Below are 21,372 nucleotides of genomic sequence, written 5' to 3'. Positions count from 1 at the left end.
GGTGTGGTTTCCAAAATGTTTGAAGTTTCTCAGTGGGGCTAATATTCAGGAAGGGTGGGGCAAGAGCAAAGGAGTCTACATCCTGGAAAAGAGCTCCGGATCCCAACAAAGAGTTGGTCGCATTTCACACTGTGGTCCTTTCATCTTTCCTTGTGAGTCTCCCAGGGAAATGCTACGGATCATAGTCAGCTCCTAGCACAGGAACCCATGATGCAAGACACTGAGTAGTTCTTATCCTTTTTGTTTGTTTGTTTTTCACGCTAACAAACTAAATAGGTGGTCAGCTTCAGACACCACCTCGTGTTAGATGTTATGTTCAAGTGTTAACAAGTTCTGTTTCATAGAAGTAAAGAACTTCAGAGCTGGAAGGGATCTAGCAATCATTCAGTCTAACCCCCTTATTTTAAAAAAAGAGAAAATGAAAGCCCAGATTTGATAAAGATTACACACATCCACACAGGTAACTTAGTGGTAGAACCAAAATTTGGAATTAGTTACTCCTAGCTAAGAGGTCCTTTCACACCTCTGCAGGAGCTGTGATCTAACTCTTTAGGCTAAATTATAGAACTGTGACAGTTATTCCTTTTCCAAGGTGTTAGTTTTCTGATGATTCTGTAATCATTGCTTCTTACTTAAGAGGTGAAATTTAAAACTGCAATGGATGGTTTTCAGATTTGCTGTCATAGGGACCTTAGCAGCTACTTTCAGAAGATTACAGCTGAGAAGCTGGCCTTTGTTCTCAGTCCTTAATCACTTCTCTCTTTTGATGGATTTGAAACACAGCAATACAGATGAAATAATACCAGTAAAAGTGCTTGGGAATTTAAGAAGATATTGCAAATATGTCACAGCACGGGGGGTCTTGAATTTCACTTTCTATATCGTATACTAAGTTCAAGTATCCTGCTCCAAGTGTGGCCAAACATGCAAATATTTGCTTTCTGAGTAATTTGCCCTAATGACTTTGAAGCATTTTTGAGAAACAGTGGTGACATTGTTCTGCCCTGGCAGAAAACATGTCCCTTGTTATGTCCACAGAGATCCCAGTAGTCTGCAGGCACATTATTAAGACATGGGTGCTGCACAGTATTTGCTAATCTTGCCTTCTATGTGACACAATGTTAGGTATATAGGCTGTCACATCACCCAAGCCTTTGTGACAGACCTGTCAGGCGCCACTCTTAGTTAAGCGCTAGGGGTAAAACTGGAAATGTTTTAACTTCTGAAGTAATGCCCTCTTCTGTGGACCCTTCTCCTCCTTGGTTTTGATCAGGCTGAAAACATCAGACCATTGGCAAAGTTTGGAGTGATCACAAATGTGAAAGCTGTTCATTGCAAGTTATGTTTTCGTAACTATCATATCTTCCAGGTCGATAATTTAAATCTGTTCAGCCAGAAAATAGAAAATTTCAGCAATCACAGGAGCACAAGAGGTGTGTACCTGTCTTTGCTCATTCTTCTTTAGGCATTCAACTTTAGCAGTGAGATTTTGGTACCACTATGGGGTGTATTTTGGGCAGCCCAAATGATAGGAGCATGGATGTTATCTTCAACAAGCATGAAGTTTCTCTACTAGGGAAAGAATGAGAAGATTTCCCTGGGATGAAGGGAGAGAAGGGTAGAAGACTGATGGCTAGTCACTTAGAAAAAGTATCTTCTAAGAGTTGTCAACATGTTTCTTTGTTGGTTTATAATTCAGTGTACTTTTAGACTTTTTTTTCTCTTGTAACAAAGCACTACAAATTACTTTCTAGGAAAATACACCCCAAACAATGTGAATATTTTTCCAAACACTAAAAGGGGTGTTTATTGCAAATCTGGAAATAAAATTAAAGATTTGTCATGCTTAAAGTGTTTATAATTTTCAAATCTGTTACTGTTAATGTGTAAAAGGAGACGTTTAGGTCAGTGTAGGCCAGTTAAATATTGATATTGTGCTCCTATTTGGGGCTGCCTTTTATTCATTTACTTAACAAACATTTAATACTCCTGTGTGTGCTTTACTTCTGTGAGAAGGTCAGTGAGAGAGATGAGGCATTTTATGTAAAAAGACAAGAGCTGATAGTAGTCTCAACTTTATTCAAAAAGATAGAACAAATTAAGAGACTAACAGAGGTGTCATTAAGACTTCCAGGGGAAAGTGAATTTTAAGATGAGTTTTGAAAAAGACAGTGAACTTGTACTGGTAGAGGAAGGGAGATGCATGCTTGGCTGAAAGAGAAGCAAAAGACACAGTGGTAGAATGGGTAATGTATTAACGCAACAGAAACACACCAGGAAACAATTCATGCTGTTAAAGCACTGTAGAAGTATTTATGAAGCACCTAGGAACATCTTTCCCAATCCGGAGTGGTTAAATATTTCTTTTATATGTATAAGTACAGCTCAATGAGAGGGGGAGGCTAGAGAGAATTTTCAGGATTTGCTTCCAATTTTTAAGTTGCATGATTTTATATCAAAAGACTGTTAAATTTTAAAAATAGTCAACTTACTAATTCTAAATGTGCGTAAATGTAAACGGTTGGTGAGATATTGGTTTCTATTTTGAATAAAATAGTTCATATATATTCAAGAAGAAGCAGCTGTCTTGAGACTTTGTAAGGTATTATACGGCTTTATGAACCTTCTTCTAGAGAAGATAGGAAAAATTAAAACATATCCTTTTGGTAGAGTTTGTAACCACATCATTAAACATCATAGCTTACTGAATTCCTACAGTACATGGTTCAAAGTATATGGAACGTTTGATGAAAAATTACCACATTATACAAAATCATTAGTTTAGTCTATAAGAATAATTCAGGCAACTTGGAAGGCTTTGCTTGATACATCTCAGCTACCAGTCTAATCTCGTTACTGATATTGAAGCTCCATCTTTTTTAATACTTTCACCCAAATCTTTAATATCTTAAATGTTTAGACTATGCTCCTCTTTAATGTGAATGGAGAAATCATCTCCACCCCTCCATCGTTGTCCTAATATTGTTGGTTCAGTCAATTAATTTTTTAAGAAAGGTTTAAACAATATCTTCACCTATAGCTGAAAGGTAAAAATAATTTCACTGAATGCTGATAATGCCTTAGATACTGACGTGTAGGGCTCCAATATTTAGTAACATACCCTAGGCTCGTGAACTCTGGGATAAAGAGTTATTCAAAACAGGATTGGTAAAAAAGCATCGTGGGGCTCTTGTGGAAATCGACAATCCAAAAGTGCCAATTGCAAATTTGAGTTCATAGGGCTTTGGACAGCAATATAGAGTGATGGACTATTTCAGGAATGCTGTTTTTAACAAAAAAATGACAAAGCATTTTTACTTTTTTCAAAAAATGACAAATTGAAAGGTGAGTTCTATCAAATGTAATGTGGTTAATTCCTAAGTATTGATATCTTCTACTTCCTGTTTTCCCCAAATGATCGCTTTCATTTCAGTACATTTCTTAAACATTTAATATTTAATATGTAACATATGTGTGGATGATACAATAATCGAGTCTGGACCCTACCAGTGAAGAGTTTAAAACCTATTTGGAAGAGAAAGTATGCACACACAAAACAAATAACAAATGAAGAAGTACAGGACTATTAAAATAATTAGATATATAATGTTGTAGAGGAAATTCAATGGGGGAATGAAGTTCAACCCGTAATAGTCTATAACAAAGTCTTGATTTTTAAAAGTATCATAATTGGCTTCAAAAATCTATGGTGTGGGGAGAGGGAAGGCTAAGTGGACGAAGTGAGAGAGTGGCATTGACATATATACACTACCAAATGTAAAATAGATAGCTAGTGGGAAGCAGCTGCATAGCACAGGGAGATCAGCTCGGTGCTTTGCGACCACCTAGAGGGGTGGGATAGGGAGGGTGGGAGGGAGATGCAAGAGGGAGGGGATATGGGGATATATGTATACGTATAGCTGATTCACTTTGTTATACAGCAGAAACTAACACAACAATGTAAAGTAATTATAGTCCAATAAAGATGTTAAAAAAAATCTATGGTGTGTTTGCTGTGCTCATCTCAGTGGGAAACAATTTCTTTCAAAATCTGTAATATGGTTTCAAAGATAGTATGTATCATATTGAAAGCCATTTTTTTTCCCCTCCCCTTGAAAGCCATTCTTGATTATCTATTGTAAAGCTGAGGGAAACATTTTCAAAATAGTAAAAATTAAAAAGAATTATAAATGAAGCAAAATGTTTGTTCTTACTGGAATACTCATGAATAATGAAAAACCGTGGATAACTTATTAAATTTAAAACATCCATACTGGTGTAAAATGAGCCATTTTGATTGATGTGTTTCCAGTGAATTTTAAATGCTGCAAGGATGGCTAATTGTTTTCTGTAAATGATTATGAAAAAGAAATCTGTAAGCCAAGTGAATCCTTCTTGGTTTAAGCAATCGCAAAAGTAATTTTTACCTGTTATGCTGGTGAAGCGAGGTCATTAGCAACTTTAGTGTTCTTTGTGAACAGTAAGACCGAGAGGGGGAAAATCAAAGACATTCATGGAGTAATGCAAAAATTCTCCTATGTAGAGACATTTTACACAGCAGGAACTTCAGTCCATGTGTAAAGGAGGCTGCTTGCATGGTGAAAAACAAAACAACACTGCCCCCTCCCCTGCTCCCCCCTGGCCTCGCCCCCCCTCACTCCATTGACATGCATAGCTGGCCTGGTAGGTGTAAAAATAGACTGGCAGAGCCTGAATTGGAAATGGTCACTGAAGGCAGCCTGCAGTTGCTCGGGTTTTGAGTTCTCTCCGACACCAGCAAGCCAGCCAGCAGATGGGGAGAACTGGTGAGGGGCGTGTAGGGGAATTGAGCAGAGGAACCCAGGATCGTCTGGATGAATTGGCCACGTTAGTGTCCCCCTGGGGGCCCCGGACAGAGCACAGAGGGCAAGGACGGCCCCACTGACAGCAGGAACCGTAGAACTGAGATGGGTAATGCAGCTCTCTGCCCGTCTTGTCATGCGGATAAGAGTGTAAGAGCACAGGGACACTTGCAGGAATTGGACAAAACCCCAGACTACTACGGCTGTAACAGCGAGGACACCAAAGAACTTGGGGTGCGGGTAAGTTCTAAGTCACAGACTGGAGGAGAGGAGGATGGTGGCCCAAGAATCAACATTGGACCTCATTGGTTAAAACTCTAAACTTCCTGGAAGGAAGTTGACAGAATAAAACCAATGTGATCAAACCAGCTGACTGCCTCTGATTCAGTGGCCTGCTGCTGTTTCCTCTTCGTGTTCTGCAATGTTCATGTTTGTTCCTTCTGAGCTGGTTTTAGCTATGAACTGACATTTGGGAATAAGCAAGAGTGCCGTCTCTTTAATTAAGTTTTGTCCAAAGCTGAACATATATTTTATTATGGAGTGACTTGCAGCAATATTGCAGAGATTCACTTACATTCAGGCTGTTAAATTATTTTGCCTGTTTATATATTCATAGTTCATTTTTCATTAGGATCATTTTTCATTAGGATTAAAAAGCACGTACTAACTTCCCAGTTTCAGCCTATAAAGGCGTTCTTCTTCTAATATTTAACTAACTTCAGTGAAAAGCCCTTTAAATACTGTTCTGATTTTGATGATAATATTTTGTGCAGAGGCCTAAAAGTCGAGCCATCAAATACCTAAGTTGACTTTCAGACTTTAATAATTCATAGTCATGGTATGTTTCTTAAAATGATTACAAAGGCTTATTGTGATTTTTTTGGGGGGGAGGTCCAAAAATCTTTCTGAAATATTTTGATTTTCCTATTTGCTGGAGGATAAAGTTTATCTTTGATCTGTCAGATGCAGGAATTTGACCTTATTGCAAGTCATATATTTCAGAGCGTAGCCATGAAACTAAGATAAGGAAGATTTCTGAATCAGAGAAACATACTCTGTACTTTGAAGTGTGTGCCTGATATTTCCAGGAGTGAGGACTTTGAGGTGACTCCCTACTCTCTTTGGCTTTTACTCTGAGCTGGATGAATTTCATAATCTCGTAGCATTGAAATTCTGTCAGACCACAGTGAAACTGAAAGAGAAACTAAGAACTTACCAGTAAGAACAACGTGCAGAGCCAGTGTTTCCAGATAGCTGCAGTGAAAAGAAAGTCTGTCAGCACTGTAGTGCAAATGAGGACGGTGCTTCCCGAATTGGAAAGAAGCCACCCCAGGCAAGAGATTAAGCAAAAAGGTGGGGAGGGAGGACACCTGCCTTAACAACCACACCGCCCAGGTTTGTGACCAGGGGCTGTTGCAGTTCTCTTTCTGGGTTATGGTTTTATGGTTTAAATTATCCACATCCACCAGCAGCATCATTCGGGATTTCTGAGCGGCCACTTCAAGTGCAATTTCTGGACTGAAGGGGCAAAAAAAGGTGAACTTTTGGGTAACTGTTTAGTAGCTCTACAAGCTTGCTTAGTTGCAGTATATGAATATATTCTCCAAGAAGTGGCTACCTTGCTTAAAAGGTAGTTTCTAGGAATTTTTTTCATTAATTTAACATTGAGACCATTCTTTAAAATGTTAGTTAATAATTCCCTCCATATTTTTAAGCTACACAAGTGTATTCCCTGTTTTCACCTCTTAAAAACCATTAAGAAAAATGTAAAGCATGAAAATAAATTAGAAGTACTTTAAAAATTAAATATAAAAGCCTATTTTTAAAACATAGAGAACAGAAGTGATGATATTTTGATGCACTGATAGGTTCTTTTGGGTAAAGAAGAGCAAGATTTAGCGTGATTTTTAGATCCAAGGGCTGAAATAAGAAATTCATTCAAAACTTTCGAGTTCAGAAAATGATTAAAAACGTTTTAAGAAGAAATAATCAATAGCGATATCATTCCCTTGTTAAAATCCTCCTATCCATTTTAATATAGATATTAGCCCTGAAAAAAATTTGAGTTGATATTTAAAAATTTACTACAATCTGATTTCTCTGAATTAACTAATATAACATGCTGATCATTGAATAATCTCTTCTGTCAAAGATTTTATGGACAGGAGCATATAATGATTGTTGTGACATGGAAAGGTATGGTAGAAGTGGAAATGAACCTGTTGCCTACTTTCTGAAGTGATATTTTACTCAGGATTTCACCACTTTAGACATGGGCAAAAAAAAAAAGCTAATACCAAAGATGACAAGCAAAATACGTGGTTCTATCTAGCTTTAAGTTTCCCAAATTTAAGAAATCTATCATCTTTCTTTACTTTTAAATGGGTACTGTAAGACTGAAGCCACTCACTCCTTACATCATCTAGATGCATTTCATAATTAGTCCCTTTTCATCATTCATGCTTGTCATTATTAATGATTAAGTTAAGAGGTTCAGAACTTACTTTTATTTTTATAATAATCTTTTTGGGGGGGAAAAACAGAAACACAGGTCCTTAGCACTTTTTTTTCTTCTGGAAATTAACTTAGAAATGTTTCATAGAGTTTATTGTGTTTGGGGGACAAAAATTTCAACTAAATAAATTTCCAGGTTTATTCATAATCGGAACTAAACTCATGGAAAAAAAATATAAATTTAAAGTTCTAAAACTGCTGGGCTTTATGTAAATTTATACTTCATTCTTTTCTATAAGTTTTATTTAGAATTTTGAATAGTCTGACATTTGTTTGTATATATAAGTATAGCAATGAGGAATAAATCAGTTACCAGGAATTGTTGAAAGTAAGCGAACAAAAATAATTTCTTCTAGAACCATATTATGGTATGTGCATATTTGAAATTCCACTTAATAGGCTTATACATTTTTTATAAGATAAAAAAAATCAGACAATAATTATTTCCAGATATGTTACATAATTAAACCCAGAAATTATACCACAAAAAAGTAGAAAATGAAACTAAATATTATTGTGGCAATATAATAATTTCCTAAGTTTTAAAGTAACTTTAAAAGATTATAGCAGGACTTCCCTGGTGGCACAGTGGATAAGACTCTGCACTCCCAATGCAGGGGGCCCAGGTTTGATCCCTGGTCAGGGGACTAGATCCCACATGCATGCCGCAACTAAGAGTTCACATGCTGCAACTAAAGAGCCCGTGTTCCGCAACTAAGGAGCCGGGAAGCCAAAACTAAGGAATCCTGGAGCTGCAACTAAGGAGCCCGCCTGCTGCCACTAAGACCTGGCACAACCAAAATAAATAAATACATATTAAATAAAAAAAAAAGATTATAGCAAAAATGATGAACAGCTAATATACCACAAAATTTTAAAGTTCTATAACTGGACAAATAATATTTTATAATGTGTATTCAAATTAATACTTAAATTCTAGAGCCAAGTCCAGCAAACTCTTTCTGTAAAGGGTCCGAGAGTGGATGTTATAGGCTTTGTGGGCACGTGGTCTCTGTTGCTGCTTCTCAGCCCTGTTGGTTGTAGAGCAAACGCAGCCTTAGACAGTAGGGCAACAAATCGACCTGGCTGTTTTCCAACAATTGCTAAATTTTTCTATTATTAAATTTTTGATTGCTAAATTTTTCAGTCACTAAATATTAATTTTAGTATTCTTTTCCTATTTTGTAAAGATATACATTAAAACAATAATAAAATATTCTGTTAACAAAAATATAAAATATAATAATATTCAGTCTTAGAAGAGGGTGTTGAGACTGGTAGATGTTCCAGGGTATGCTGTAAATTTTTCTAAATATTTGGAAAGCAATTTGGAAATACATTTCAAACTAGTTACACTGTCTCTTTTTCATTTTGCTGGTGCAGCCAGGACTCTAGTAGCAGGGAGATATTTGCATGGAGAAAAAGAGTAGGCAAACCTTCAGGGCAGACTCTCACCCCCGAACACAGATAAAGAACTACACTGGACTCCAACCCCTGTGTTGTGAGTATTCCCAAGTCCATCCCTCCCTTCACTCAAACTTTGAGGGCACGAGAGAACTCTACTCCCAGAGAGACCTTATTCCAAATCTACTGAGAAAAAATGTCTGCCTTCCTAATGAAGATGTAAGGCTTATGAGCCTGTGTTAGGGTTTTCCTCTGAAATGTGGTTGCCTCTTACATTAGTCCTTAAAGGACTCCAAGATCTGCTATTATCACAATCAGCTTGACAGTTCCAAAAAGAGGAAGCATGTGGGGTAGTAGAGAGTTGAGAACAAAATTCAGCTGTACTAAAATTCTTATTCAGAGTAAGTCCTAGTGATATTTCTAAATATTTCTGTTGATCACAGAAGGGAAAACTGCATGATCTCTTAGATACCTTTTCCTTTTCCTTTTTACAGATGATGGGTATATATATTCCAGTTTTACTTATGAAAGAAGAAGCTCTCAGAGATGCTTTATAGATTTTGTCCTGGATTCTTAGGGGAGCTCTGTCTGGGACATGAGTCCGCAAAGCCATGCAAGGGCTAAGCGGGCTCCAGAGAGGCGGCTTCTTGACCATGCTTTGGAAAAGTGCAGACTAGAACAGCGTCAGGAATAGATCTTCATTTCTTGTTCTTCTTGGCTTGTATTTTTGTCATGGCATCATTTATAGATTTGCATGTTGGTCTAAGTGTTCTTTATATTTGTCTTGCATTGAGATCATGTACTTTTCACTGTAGTTTCTTTTTTTTTCACATCTTTATTGGACTATAATTGCTTTACAATGGTGTATTAGTTTCTGCTTTATAACAAAGCGAATCAGTTATATATATACATATGTTCCATATCTCTTCCCTCTTGCGTCTCCCTCCCTCCCACCCTCCCTATCCCACCCCTCTAGGTGGTCACAAAGCACCGAGCTGATCTCCCTGGGCTATGTGGCTGTTTCCCACTAGCTATCTATTTTACGTTTGGTAGTTGGTAGTGTATATATGAGGATATGGGGAGGGGGAAGGGTAAGCTGTGACAAAGTGAGAGAGTGGCATGGACATATATTCACTGTAGTTTCTTTACCATATCAGATTAATTTGCTTTGTCCCAAGAGCAAAACCATAAATGTGACGCTTCATCACAAATATTACTTAGATTATCTGTCCTAGATGACTTTTAAATTGTTATCCTCCTTGTTTTACCAGTTTTTTTCTCAGAGATTTTTATTTTCTTGTTTCATTTATTTAAACATTTTTTCAGTTATAGTAAAAAAATTTTATCTTCTTTATTTCAGCCTTCTTGTTATTGTATACATTTTCTTGTGACCTTAGCCCATAGGCATTGAATTCTGGTGTTTTTGTGAAAACAATTTAGTACTTTTCTGCTGTGCTGAATCAAAAGGTAGTAAGTCAACCAGCAAATATTTATTGAGCTAGGTATCGATCTAAGTGCTGGACATATGTGGATGAGACAGAGTAGGGGGAGACAAACATTAAACTTGCATAGGGAGGTGGGGGGAGTGTGCTGCCCAGCTGAGGTAGGAATGTGCCGGGTGAGTCCAAGGGACAAAAAGGCATGGCTGCAGCATTGTGAACAGAGAAGAAAGGGGCTGGCAATGAGGTCTGAGAGGCAGGCACAGGCCTACCTTGGCAGAAGTTTAGATTTCTTTCTAAATGTAGGGGGCCTTGGTAAAGGACTTTGGATTTCATTCCAAGTACAGTGGGAAACCTCTGGAGGGTTTTAGAGAAATAGGAGAACCTCATTTATGCTTCAAAAGATCTTTCTCGTGTGAGCTTTCTCCTCCTCCCTCCCTCTCTGTGCCTCTGTCTCTATCTCTCTCTGTCTCTGTCTCTCTATTTCTGCTTGGTGGAGAATGGATTGTAAATTCCATCAAGGGAGGCCAACTTAAGCTGTCCCAGAAACCCCTGAGGTGAACGATGACGTAGGATTAAATTAGGGTATTAACAGTGGTGGTGAGAGAAGTGATCAGATTCCAGATGTATTTTTGTTTTTATTGAAGGATTGTTTTGGCTCTTGAAAGAAAGAGAAGGGGTTATTGGCTTAAGCAACTGGGTACAAGATGGTGCTATTTACTAAGGTGGAGTGGTGTGTGTGTGTGTGTGTGTGTGTGTGCGCGTGCTCACGGTGTGTGTGTGTGTGTGTGTGAAAGAGAGATGAAGCACACAGTATGTCAAGAGAGTTAAACTTTTCTTCAATTTTGAGTTCTAAGAGGATAGAAATAAGAGACTTTAAATGATATTGTGAACATTATCTTTGGTAGCCTTTTTTATAGCTGTTATAAGAAAACTTTCTCCCTATAGTTTTGTTATTAACCCTAAAAAGGTCCAAGAGTATGCTGAAAATCATTCTGGTAAAGCATTTTTAAAAATATGAAATGATATAGAGCATGGTTATGTAACTTTTGGATAATTTATTTAAAGATAAATATTGAAAGAACATAAGATATGGCTTCTGTCGTCTAGGAACTTTCAATCTAGTTTTAGAAGCAGGACTTACCCACATGTAATTAATTAACTATTAAAGTCAATAGGAGAGTAGGTGGCAGTGTGAGTGATGAAATGAGTACCTAAAAGATGACAAGGAAGAAGAGGAACGGTACAGATCATACGTACTGTTTTGGGAATGTCTCATGGACAGTGCTGAGATTCAGCTAGTATGGAGCAGAACAGCTGTACCAATTGTTTATACTTTGAAATGATTCCATGCAGACTAATTAAATAGCCGCTTCTATGAGCCCACCAAGCTGCTCCTTCTACTGTGGCTACCTGGAGCCCATCCTCAGGATTCCCCAGTCCACTTCCAACCCCCACATGAACAAATAGAAGAATGATGCCTGGACCAGCTAGGGGCCTCCAGGACCACCTTCCTCCAGTGCTACAGACAGTGTCCATTGTGATTGGCTGGTGTGTGAACTGTACCAGTTGTTAAATATTTTGAACATCCATTCTGCTAATGGAGAAGTTAGAGCCTGTAGTAGATTTTTTAAATTTTTATTTTTAATTTTTTTATTGCAGTAGAGTTGGTGTACAGTATTACATAAGTTTCAAGTATACGACATACTGATTCACAGTTTTTAAAGGTTATACTCGATTTATAGTTATAAAATATTGGCTATATTCCTTGTGCTATATAATATATCCTTGTAGCTTATTTATTTTATATCTAGTAGTTTGCACCTCTTAATCCCCACCCCTAATTTGCTCCCCCCCCCACTGGTAATGAGTAATTTGTTCTCTATATCTGTGAGTCTGTTGCTTTTTTGTTATACTCACTAGTTTGTTGTATTTTTTAGATTCCGCATATAAGTGATATCATACGGTATTTGTCTTTTTCTGTCTGACTTATTTCACTTAGCATATTACCCGTAAAGTCTGTCCAGGTTGCTGCAAATGGCAAAATTTAATTCTTTTTTTATGGCCAAGTAGTATTCCATTGTATAGATGTGCTAGCTTACAGTGGATCTTGGAAGCAGAGTACAATCTTGGTTCCTGTTGGGAAGAAGGCACATTCAGTAAGCATTTACTGAGCATTTAGTAAGTGCCAGGCACTGGGTTTACCAAGATGAATAAGACCTGCAACTTTGGCTTGAAGGAGCGTAATCCAAGGATGGACAAAGCAGGAGTCCCAATATGGTGTTACAGTGTGGTGAGAAAGCACAGGGTGTTGTGGAATACCTGAGAATGACAACTCAGTCTCAGAGGGTTACAGAAAAGTCAAATCTTGAAGCATTATGAGCAGATCACAATCTCAGTCTTGGAGTCAATAGTAACATTAGAATGAGAGAAGCAATGTTATGAATCCCCATTGCTGTAACACCTTTTTTTTTGGACACATGTGTAATTCATGAAATTTGGTTAATATACATGGGATCAGACTATCAAGAGCTTCATAGGCCAAGCTTCAGAATTTGGACTCTGTTCTACTGAAAGACCACTGACAAAGGCTGTTTTAGGAGAACCAATTAGGTTGTGGTTTGCGTATCAGAAGCTCCACTCTCTTTGCAGTGCCTAACCAAGCACCTAGTACCTAACAGATGCTCAATAAATATTTTTGGAAAACTTGAATAAATTAATGACTAAGAAACCACCCACGATAGTGAATCTAGTTGTGGGCATTTTCCAGCTGCAGGTGACAAGCCCCCAGATGAAACCAAAGGCTGTGAAAATTGAAAAAGTGATAGAGATACAAAAGGCATTTCTAAAAATATTTAAAGAACCTGGAAAAACTAAGAATTAAAACTAAGAAGATTTAATTATAACCTTCTGCTCAAAAAAAAATGTACCCTACTGCAAGTGCACACACATTACTGCTGTGAAATATTAATTGTATAAAACATATTTACTATAATAATTCCTTGAATTATTATGCAATCTCTATATGAAATTGTACATAAAATGCAATAGATGCCTTTCAGTGAAATATTACACTGTGATAAGAGGAATTATTATTATAATATAAACAATCAATATCTAATACTATTTCCATTATATTTTTCTTATGAGGTTCATCCAAACCAAACATAATTTGAACTATGTAATAATTTTAAGTCTTTCTTCTGTATTTAATAACATTGGTTCTACTGGATATACAGTGGCTTTTTCAGGGTCACATGTATGGTAGAGCTGAGAATACTCTGTGGAGAGAGAGCTGTCTTTTCAACCATATTTTGCTTCCTTCCCACACAGACATCTGCTGTTTCTTACCCACTTTCAGTTGCTGGTTTGGATTGAATGCCTTCTTAATGGGTGAAACTTAAAATTTATTTTGCCATAAGAAATAGCTACTGGTTCCTTCATTTTCATTTAAAGGCTTCTCTTTGAAATTTGGGGCCTATTATATTACATTTCATTGTCAGACTTTTAAGAGTTTGACTTTTCAAAGCTTACATTCACGTCATATTTGTATGGGCTTATGTGACTATAGTAAAACTGTTTTGTACCTTTCTTGAAAATTTGCTTATAAGGTGTAAAAAATACTACAACGATCATCGGAAGTATAATCATTTCAATGGCATCTTTGAGCTAATGAATTGTATCTAAAAGCTATGTGAAAGCCAGGTGTTGAATAGTAGAGATTGTGAGTTGAAACAGTGTTTTTGATGAATTATAAATGTTGCTGACATATTATTTTAAAATTTGGATTTTTTTGTACTCTTTACCTACCTCAGTTATCAGTGAGTTTCAAAAGGGGGCTTTGAAGTATAATCTTATGTTCTACTTGACACCATAGCGCTTTCTCTATCTAGTATAACAACTCTATTAAATAAACACATCATGTACTTAAAATTAAATATCTAAGGTTGTTAATTTGTCTAATGAGGAATTCTCACTTTATCACGGAAAAGATGGCTCCAGGCAGAAATAATGTGTTAAAACTACGGTTGAGGGCTTCCCTGGTGGCGCAGTGGTTGGGAGTCCGCCTGCCGGTGCAGGGGGCGCGGGTTCGTGCCCCGGTCCGGGAGGATCCCACGTGCCGCGGAGCGTCTGGGCCCGTGGGCCATGGCCGCCGGGCCTGCGCGTCCGGAGCCTGTGCTCCGCAGCGGGAGAGGCCTCAACGGTGAGAGGCCCGCGTACCGCAAAACAAAACAAAACAAAACAAAACTACGGTTGAAGTCTCTTCAGACTTGCTACATTAGAATCGTATCCTTCTGGATTGTTAGCCTTCTGAAGGAAATTAGTTACAAAGCATGTACTAAGACACCTAGTAAAACGGAAGGACATAGGAAAATTTGTGGCTCTTTTCTTTTTGAAAACCACTGGTCGTCACATATAATTTTTTCTTTAGATTTACAAAAGGAAAAACTCCTTTTTCAGAAGTAAAAGACATTCAACAGTTTTCTGTTAGTAAGGTGTATGTTTCACAAAATTGTCCATATGTCTATAATGCATAATTATTTCTTTAAAAACTGGCTTATCATATTCAGCTTCTTATGCATTCTTTTTTTTTTTTTTTTTGCGGTACGCGGGCCTCTCACTGTTGTGGCCTCTGCCGTTGCGGAGCACAGGCTCTGGACGCGCAGGCTCAGCGGCCATGGCTCACGGGCCCAGCCGCTCCGCGGCATGTGGGATCCTCCCAGACCGGGGCACGAACCCGTGTCCCCTGCATCGGCAGGAGGACTCTCAACCACTGCGCCACCAGGGAAGCCCTATGCATTCTTACATCATACATTCTGACTGCCTAAATGATCGAGGATGACATCAGGGATAAAGTGTTTTGGGTTGTGTAACAAATACATAGAATGAAAGGTCTAGTTAATCCCTTATGTCATCACCTTCCAAAGTGTGTTCCATGAACTGCCCACATCAGAAGAATCACTTGGGGTGTTTTAAAGTGATGTAGCTTGCTGAGCTCTACTCCAGACCTCCAGAATTAGAATCTCTGAGGTGGGAGCTGAGAATATTTATTTAACAAGATTAAGCATGATCTCTAAGTAACCCTTAAGTGCATTATTGTATGATAACCACTGCTTTATGTTCTAAGAGGTTGACTTTACTGAAGAAACGGGGCTGAATATGTAACAACTGCACATAAGGGCATAAGAGTATTAAAACCCTTCACATTATATTAAATTTCTTCTAATCCAGGTTAATTCAACTGATTGCCAAATTCTGTTTACTGGCAATTAAAGACACCAAGACCACACAGGACACGTGGGGACGGAGGCTGCTCTGCCAGCAAATGGGGCCTCCTACGGTCCAATGCATTATCTTAACAGTAAGAAGGGGTCTGCATTGTATCGCAATGTAATTTTAAATCACAGTACTTAAAGTAAATTTAAGCTCCACTTCCTAAAACTAATAATTGCTGTACGCCTATATAGAGTCCTTTCATTGTTTAAGCTTGTAAACTCCCATCAGAAATCTAGGCGCTAACAACATAAGATGTTGTTATGAAAATGTGTCTCCCAGTTTTTTAAAAATCAGAATTTCATTCCACCATTGAGCAGCCAGCTTGAACAGTAAGATTGTTCTGAATGATTTGATCCTTTCTTGGAATTGAAGTCCAGTACGATTTCCTGACTGAATTCCGCACTTCTGCCTAAAAAGTCATGCAGCATGTGAGAGATGATTAACAAAGTTCTTTTGGCCTCATTAAAATTTCTTAGTACATCAACTAATGTGAGGTGTCAAATATTCACTCCGTATATTTTCAGTTTAAAAAATTATATATGCATTTCTAAAAGACCTGTAAAATTAAATATTAAATCAGTTTCTTCCACGAAAGTAAATAATGAATTCTACTGTCTACATGCTCTTTCTTTCTTTCGTTCATTCTTTTGTTATATAATATATAAATACAGATTAAAGAATCAGTCTTTTCTTTGGTGTTGATTTGTGTAAACTCACCAATTAATTATTTGAAGAATTAAACAGTGATCCAGATGGACATGTCAGCTTTCATTTCTATTTAAAATGTGACCCAAGCGTTTAGAGCTACGTGTTAGACCCTAGCCATAACACTGTCAGCCAAGTTATTGATACTGGGCTGCTTTCTGGTCTACCCCTAACCACTTGATTTTGCATTGAGACTAGATCTATTCTATTCAGGATCGACAGTTGACTTAGATGTGGAAAATAGCAGGAGAATAAAAAATAAAGAAAATAAATAAATAAATGAAATGTGGAGATGTAGGGGATGTTCTATATTAATTAGTAATAATAATAGCTATCATTTATTGAGCCCCTATTATTTGCCAGGTTCTGTAATGGTGCTCCACATACCATTTACATATATAAATTTCATTTACTCCTTATGATAGCTCTGTGAATCAAGTATTAAAATTTACTTTTATTGAGTGTGTGCTATTCCAATGTACTCTTCTTAGGGATTTTTACATATAGTATCTAATTTAGTCCATATAATCCTATACATTTTATAGACAAGTAAACTGAGGCTTATTTGAGTTCAGTACTTTGCTCATGGTCACACAACTCATGGTAAGTGATAGAACCAGGATTGCAAAGATAGATTTTTCCTTTCTTCTTCCGTTCTCTTCTCTTGTGATTTGATGACTATCTTTAGTGTTATGTTTAGATTCCTTTTTCTTTTTTGTGTGTGTACTTGTTATAGATTTTTGGGTTTTGGTTACCATGAGGATTTTTTTAACAGTAGTCTGTACATATACGTGATTGTTTTAAGTTGCTGATCTCTTACTTTCAAATGCATTTTAAAAGCCCTGCATTTGTACTCTCCTTGAAAAAGTAGTTTGAAGCTCATTATATTAGACTAACTTTTCGAAGACAGAGAAATGTAAAGAGGAGACATTAGGGGAAGTTAAATTGGGTTGAATGATTTTCAACAATTGAAAAAAATTGTCTGCTTGGAAAATTTCAAGTAAGATTGTCATTTATGCCCCATACCAAAACAAATTTCAGATTACTAAAAGTTAAATGGAAAGAAAAGCAATTTTTTTTAAGCCAGAAGAAAATGAGAAGTCTTTTATTGATTTCAGGGTTGGAAGGCATGAAAGCAATGGAATAAAAATCTAAATTTATACTTTTCAATTTATAGAATTTAAAACTTGTAAAAGGCAAAAAATATATTAAAGAGAAAATAACAAACTTGGAAAAGAGTTATCTTGTCTATATAAAGTTTTTAAAAATAAAAGAGACATTTGAAACTCTGAAAGGACAAAAAATGTTGACAAGTCAAAGAAGATAAAAATTGTCATAGACATTAAATGTATGACTGAGCTTTTAAACTCTTCAAAAATGAAAAAGGTAAATCAAAACCGTTAAGATAGGCATATCAATTGAGCAAAGCAAATTTGAGCATGTGATTAAGTTGAGACAGGCTCTTCCACAAACAGTTATGGTAGCATCTTTTGCTTCAGCCTCTCTCAAGGTTAGTTTTGCAATATTACAATATGTACCAATAATCTATATCCTTTGACATCATTATTCCACCCTCAGGAATTTAAACAATGGACACAATCAAGACAAGGACAAAGACTTATGTACAACAATGAAAACAAAGGCACTAGTTCTACAAATAATTAGGGAAAGCTAAAAACAATTGTAACCTATCTGTAAACGACTATATAAGATTTAGAATATCTTTCATGACTTCTGAATGCTGTAGGCAATACTTATTTGGCAATGTTAGTTTTTAAAAGTAGAAGACAGAGTATTATTATCCCAACTTTGTAAAAATATTATTTATATGCACAGATACAGTGTATGTGTAGAAAAATTCTAAAAGAAAATGCATCAAAATATGCAGTGTTAAGTTTGAGTAATTTGACTATGCTGTGGGCTGATTTTTTAAATTCATTTCTTAAATATTCTATGAGAATATGTATATGTTTTTATAATGATTCCCCTATGTTTTTTAAGAGAAGAGAGATTGTAAGAACCAAAAAGTAGCTAAAGAACCTAGAAAGTTTTATAGTTTTAGATAAATGCTCTGATGGAATATGTATTTCTGTATTCTTTAGGTTTCATAACAAATTATTATTTTATTTAATATTCTACACTTATTTAGCTTTTCAATTAATTTGGAGGAGAGAACTTTTTATGGGTACATTTTACTAAGATTTTACAGGGGAAATAAGATTTACTATGATCATTTCTATAGGTGTAATCAACATTTAAATAGCAGGTGTGGTGATTAATTAAAAACAGCTGAGAGAGGTTTCATCCACCTTGGAAGCAGTCCAGGTTTAAATCCCACTCAGGAAAATATGTCAGTACGAGCTTGTAAAAGTCTGCATGCTGCTTTGAAAACAGAGGAACAAATGTTGTCTTTGAAGCCTACTGTGCTGTGGGGATTGATATTTTTTTTCTGTGCATGGTAGTAAAAATAATGGTGATGGAGACATTGCTCTAGATTCACTTGTCGAGTATAATATGCAATAATAGTTTCAAGTAATGTAACTGAGTCCCTTAAAGTCACAACTCTTGGGTTAGCAACATTAAAGAAAAGAAATCTTGGTAGTCCAGAGGTGTCAGTGGCAAATGTTCAAACTTTAGGCCCTGCCCCTAGCACAGGAAAGGGAATTGGGCATCAAGGGCAATCATAACATGATCACTGAGGCCAGGAATGTGATTGCAGTAGTTTTTCCCCAGAAGAGGAAGCAGCAGACACTTCTACAAATCATTCAACAGTGGAAAGGTATTTGGCATCTTTGGGTGGAGCTAGGGGAGTGGTACCACACGGTGGTATGATCATGGCCTCTGTAGTAAGACTGACTGGGTACCAATTGCAACTCTGACATTTATTCCAAATATCTGTGGACAAGTGCTTTAATCTCACTAAGCCTCAGTTTCTTCAGTTGGGTGCTTTATGAGGATTAAATGAGACTATAAATGTTTTGACATACTACATTAATATTGTAGTAGTACGTACAGTAGTACAAACTTTTTGACAAAAGGTACAAACTATTATTCATTCCTTCAAGAAGTTGAGCAGCCAGAGTGTATGCACCCAAAGCAAGCTGCATGTCATGGAGTCTCATGAGTAGATGAATGGCTTAAAAGAAAAAGCAAGTCTAGGTGGCATGTAAAATTCTAATACGGTGTATGTCAGTTCATATTCTGTAAGAAAATATTTTTTAAATTTAAGTAAAAAAATCACTAAAACTACATAAATATAAACAAATCATGTAAAAATGATAAAAAATTGACTTGCTCAATGTGACTTTGACAATTATCTTCAAGCAAAATATAGTGAACAAAAGTGTAGTCACCCCAATCAAAACACATGTAATTAATTCTCTTACTTGAAATCATAACCAGAAGAGAAAGGCTTTACGTCAGGCTAAATTTTTGTAATGATTACTTTACATAATTCATGCTAAATTAATAGTTACATCTATGAAAAGGTATTATTAGTAGAGGGAACTCAATTGCTGAAATATGCCACAATTCTTATATGTGGGAAAAAGAAACCAAATAGAAGTGGAGCTTCTCCAACTATAAAGGACTGTACCTTGCAGGGATGCCACAGGATTTTAATATATACCCAAGTTCTCTTCAAGCTTCACATTATGTGCTGGGTTCTCATGTTAAACATTGTTACTCAGAAATGGCACAATCCAAACATCTTTTTTTTTTAATTTTAATTTTTATAGAAGTATAGTTGATGTACAATATTATATAAATTACAGGTATACAATACCATATAGTGATTCACAATTTTTAAAGGTTACACTCCATTTACAAATAAATTTATAAAATGTTGGCTATATTCCCTGTGCTGTACATTATATCCTTTTAGCTTATTTTACACATAATAGTTTCTCTTTATCCTCTACCCCAATTACCCCTCCTTCTTCCCTCTCCCCATTTGGTAACCACTAGTTTGTTCTTTATATCTGTGAGTCTCCTTTTTTGTTATATTCACTAGTTTGTTGTATTTTTTAGATTCCACATATAAGTGATATCATACAGTATTTGTCTTTCTCTGTGTGACTTATTTCTCTGAGCATAATACCCTCCAAGTCTATCCATGTTGCTGCAAATGGCAAAATTTCATTCTTTTTTATGGCTGAGTAGTATTCCACTGTATGTATAAACCATGGCTTCTTTATCCATTCATCTGTTGATGTATACTTAGGTTGCTTCTATATCTTGGCAATTGTAAATAATGCTGCTGTGAACATTGGGGTGCATGTATCTTTTCAAATTCATGTTTTTGGGGTTTTTTTCAGATATATGCCCAGGAGTGGAATTGCTGGGTCATATGGTAGCTCCATTTGTAGCTTTTTGAGAAACCACGCTACAGTTTTCCACCATGGCTGCACCAATTTACATTCCCACCAACAGTATACAAGGGTTCTCTTTTCTCCACATTTTTGCCATTTGTTATTTGTGTTCTTTTCTTTTCTTTTATTTTATTTGTGTTCTTTTTGATGAGAGCTATTCTGACAGGTGTGAGATGATATCTCACTGTGATTTTTTTTTTTTTTTTTTTTTTTTGCGGTATGCGGGCCTCTCACTGCTGTGGCCTCTCCCCGTGCGGAGTACAGGCTCTGGACGCGCAGGCCCAGTGGCCATGGCTCACAGGCCCAGCTGCTCCGCGGTATGTGGAATACTCCCAGACCGGGGCACGAACCTGTGTCCCCTGCATCGGCAGGCGGACTCTCAACCACTGCGCCACCAGGGAAGCCCATCTCACTGTGATTTTGATTTGCATTTCCCTGATGATTAGTGATGTGTCGAGCATCTTTACATGTGCCTGTTGGTCATCTGCATTTCCTTTTTGGAAAAAAATGTCTATTCAGTTCTTTTACCCATTTTTGAATTGGGTTGTCTGGTTTTTTGATGTTTAGTTGTATGAGCTCTGTATATATTTTGGATACTAACCCCTTATCAGTAATATCATTTGTAAATACATTCTCCCATTCAGTAGGTTGTCTTTTCATTTTGTTGATGGTTTCCTTTATTGTGCAAAAGCTTTTAAGTTTGATTAAGTCTCATTTGCTTATTTTTGCTTTTATTTCCTTTACTTTAGGAGACAGATCCAAAAAGATATTGCTACAATTTATGTCAAAGAGTGTTCTGCCTGTTTTCCTGTAGGAGTTTCA

The 21,372-nt window shown here is 36.7% G+C and overlaps 1 protein-coding gene across 20 annotated transcripts in view; it reads left to right on the top strand.

Annotated features, from left to right (window-relative positions):
* Window positions 1-4,715: 4,715 nt before the first annotated feature.
* The window catches only part of ANK2 (ankyrin 2), a 240,916-nt gene continuing 224,259 nt past the window's right edge, over window positions 4,716-21,372 (top strand). For 8 of the 20 annotated variants that reach the window (XM_067735268.1, XM_067735267.1, XM_067735260.1 and 5 more), the window contains exon 1: window positions 4,718-5,081. In XM_067735268.1, the coding sequence (XP_067591369.1) occupies window positions 4,947-5,081 (135 nt within the window). In that variant the 5' untranslated portion in view covers window positions 4,718-4,946. Of the gene's footprint in view, window positions 5,082-21,372 lie in introns of all 20 variants that reach the window. The other 12 variants (XM_067735248.1, XM_067735254.1, XM_067735252.1 and 9 more) reach the window with 3 other exon arrangements.

This window comes from Pseudorca crassidens, chromosome 4 (genome assembly GCF_039906515.1).
Source record: "Pseudorca crassidens isolate mPseCra1 chromosome 4, mPseCra1.hap1, whole genome shotgun sequence".
Lineage (NCBI taxonomy): Eukaryota > Metazoa > Chordata > Mammalia > Artiodactyla > Delphinidae > Pseudorca > Pseudorca crassidens.
This window is presented reverse-complemented; position numbering and strand designations above follow the sequence as displayed.